This window comes from Trachurus japonicus, chromosome 13 (genome assembly GCF_045865225.1).
Source record: "Trachurus japonicus isolate A0001 chromosome 13, Traja_1.0".
NCBI classification, from domain to species: Eukaryota; Metazoa; Chordata; class Actinopteri; order Carangiformes; family Carangidae; genus Trachurus; species Trachurus japonicus.
Window position 1 is genome coordinate 22,780,766 of NC_140919.1, and position 3,366 is coordinate 22,784,131.

The 3,366-nt window shown below is 52.4% G+C and overlaps 1 protein-coding gene across 1 annotated transcript; it reads left to right on the plus strand.

Annotated features, from left to right (window-relative positions):
• Positions 1 to 479: 479 nt before the first annotated feature.
• Positions 480 to 3,366, plus strand: fzd9b (frizzled class receptor 9b). The gene has a single exon (XM_085795429.1). It carries the CDS (start codon positions 960 to 962, stop codon positions 2,757 to 2,759), a length of 1,800 nt encoding a protein of 599 aa, XP_085651555.1. The 5' UTR covers positions 480 to 959; the 3' UTR covers positions 2,760 to 3,366.

A 3,366-nucleotide genomic window follows, 5' to 3' on the forward strand; every position in this document is an offset into this window, starting at 1 on the left:
AAAATGCTCAATACAGTGCACTCACTGATACCAATGTCTGAGCAGTAGCCTACATTTTAATTTAAAGTTAAATTAATTTGTTGTAAAAAGTAATGCATTTCCCTTTAGTGAAAGCTATAATGCACGACACTTGACTTTTGACATTTTATGCACATTTTCCTGATGATCTGTCTTTAATTTTAAACCATGAATGTGGTAGCTTTTAGTGGCAATTGAACATTTTACATTGTGGGTGTTTCTACTTTTAGCTACTCTCGCAGCACTCTCAAAACTATTCAGGGCAGAAATGTCAGAGGTATTTGACCATCCTCCAGCATCTGTCTGATAATTTTCCTTGTGTGCTGCACCGGTTGAAATGTGAGCGTCTCAGAGTCCCCCCCCCCCCCCCACCCCCCCACCAGCCTCCTCCTCCTCCTCCTCCTCCTCCTCCTCCTCCCCTCCCCTCACCCCCGCCCCCTCCCCTCCGTGTCTCTCCTTGACTGAAGTCCCACTGAGCGGCTCTCAAACTTCAGTGTCGAGCCTGAAAGCGGCGGAGGACGAAGAGCTGGGGGCCGACAGACGAGACACACAGACACCACGCCGACCAAACAGCTCCGTGGACCCGCTTTGATACCCGCTTCTCCCCCGCGGTCGCTTTGAGGATTTAACACTCAGCTCTCGGTGTTTGCTTTTTGATGATTTCTCCTCCATTGTTTGTCAAAGTTTCCGACTGTCACGTTGTAGTTACGGACCTCTCTCTCTCTCTCTCTCCCTCTCCTCTCGCCTGTCTGTGGGATTAATCGCTTTAATTCAATGCTAAATCATCGTGCAGCTGTTTTTGTGTGTTTTTCTAACGGAGCGCAGACGGTAAAGGCAACATTTTGGACCTGCCTCCCCATGGGGAAATAGCGGGGATCTCTCACCAACCGACCCTGTGTTTTTTTTATTTTTTATATATTATTTTCTAAACCTTTTTTTTAATGGTGCTTTTTGAAACACAGACCTCAGCTCTCTCCAAAAGAATGAGCATGGACGGTTGTCCGTTAAAGGTGGTGATTTTCCTCTGGTGTCTGCTTGTGATTTCTGGCTCCAGCTTTGAAATAGGCTCCTACGACCTGGAGCGGGACAAACCGGCGAAGTGCGAGCCCATCGTGATCCCCATGTGCGAGGGGATCGGCTACAACCTGACCCGGATGCCCAACTTCATGGACCACGACGATCAGAGGGAGGCTGCCATCAAGCTCAACGAGTTCTCCCCTCTGGTGGCTTATGGCTGTGATGTGCACCTCCGCTTCTTCCTCTGCTCCCTCTACGCCCCCATGTGCACGGACAAAGTGTCGACCTCCATCCCCGCCTGCAGACCCATGTGCGAACAGGCCAGGGAGAGGTGTGCACCCATCATGAAGAAGTTCAGCTACACCTGGCCGGACTCCCTGGACTGCTCCAAGCTGCCCATCAGGAACGACCCCAACGCCCTGTGCATGGAGGCGCCCGAGAACGAGACCAGGACGGAGGGCAAGAAAGGTGAAGGAATGCTCCCGGTGCCCCCTCGCCCCAGGCAAACGGGCACCAGCACCGGGCGCTCTCCGGGCAGCATGGGCTCCTGCGAGAACCCAGACAAGTTCCAGTTTGTGGAGAAGAGCCAGTCCTGCGCGCCACGCTGCTCCCCCGCCGTGGACGTCTTCTGGTCCAGGCAGGACAAGGACTTTGCCTTCATCTGGATGACGGTGTGGTCCATACTTTGCTTTGTCTCCACCGCCTTCACCGTCCTGACCTTCCTCCTCGAGCCCCACCGCTTCCAGTATCCGGAGCGGCCCATCATCTTCCTCTCCATGTGCTACAACGTCTACTCGGTGGCCTTCATCATCCGCTCGGTGGCCGGGGCCGAGAACATCGCCTGCGACCGGGAGCACGGCGAGCTGTACATCATCCAGGAGGGGCTGGAGTCCACCGGCTGCACCATCGTCTTCCTCATCCTCTACTACTTCGGCATGGCTTCCTCCATCTGGTGGGTTATCCTCACCCTCACCTGGTTCCTGGCTGCGGGGAAGAAGTGGGGCCACGAGGCCATCGAAGCCCACAGCAACTACTTCCACATGGCGGCTTGGGGCATCCCCGCTCTGAAGACGATCATCATCCTCACCATGAGGAAGGTGGCCGGGGACGAGCTGACAGGGCTGTGCTACGTAGGGAGCATGGACTCCGGGGCGCTCACCGGCTTCGTCCTCATCCCTCTCTCCTGCTACCTGATCATCGGCACCTCCTTCATCCTCACGGGCTTCGTGGCTCTCTTCCACATCCGCAAGGTGATGAAGACGGAGGGCACCAACACGGAGAAGCTGGAGAAGCTGATGGTGAAAATCGGCATCTACTCCATCCTGTACACGGTGCCGGCCACCTGCGTGATCGTCTGCTACTTCTACGAGAGGCTCAACATGGACTACTGGAAGCTGAGGGGGCTGCAGATGAAGTGCGGCTCCTTCAGCGGCCACAGCAGCGACTGCTCCCTGCAGACGTCCGTGCCCACCGTGGCCGTGTTCATGCTGAAGATTTTCATGTCGCTGGTGGTGGGGATCACCAGCGGGGTGTGGGTGTGGAGCTCTAAGACCCTGCAGACCTGGCAGGGCCTGTGCAGCAGGAAGCTGGCGGACAGGACTAGTAGCAGGAAGCCGTGCAGCGGCGTGAGCTGCGGCAGCACGCACTGCCACTACAAATCTCCTGCTGTGGTTCTGCACATGGCCAAGACTGACCTGCACTCAGACAACCCCACGCACGTCTGAGAGGGAGCATGCATGGACACACACACGCACAGACGCACACTGCCAAATGCAATTACACACACCACATACACATACACATACATATGCCCTGTGTAAGGAGCTGCTAAAAAGACTTTACAAGAAGAAGAGTGGTTGAATTGAACTGTCAGTTACTCCTCTGCTGCTGCCAAGGGACACACAGGTACAGGCATCACTATGAGAAACTAGCTGTAAACAGTATTCAGTGCGTAAAGGGAAATGTTCAGTATTGTTACCCATATTTTTCTGTTCATAGTGTTCTGTGCAGTAGTCATGCCCAGTGTTGTTCACAAAGCTGAAAAAAGAAAACACACACACAAAAAGAGACTGTTTAGTGGGCTGAGGCATCTTGGGAAATATTACTTTATCCTCCTCCCCGAAAGTGGCATGATTAACTGTATAAATCTGTATAAATGTTTTATTTATTGTAAATATATTTAATTTAAAGTTCACCTTGGCTCTTATCAGTTTTTGTTGTTTTAGATGCATTTATTAAAGGTCAAGGGAAATGAAGTGCCTTTTATAAGAAGTCTGGCCCCTTTTTTTTTTTTTTTTTGGAGGATAATAAATTAGTGGAATTCATGTTCAA

Excerpts from the sequence above, each read along its gene's own strand:
- fzd9b (XM_085795429.1), top strand. The coding sequence starts at position 960 with ATGGTGCTTTTTGAAACACAGACCTCAGCTCTCTCCAAAAGAATGAGC.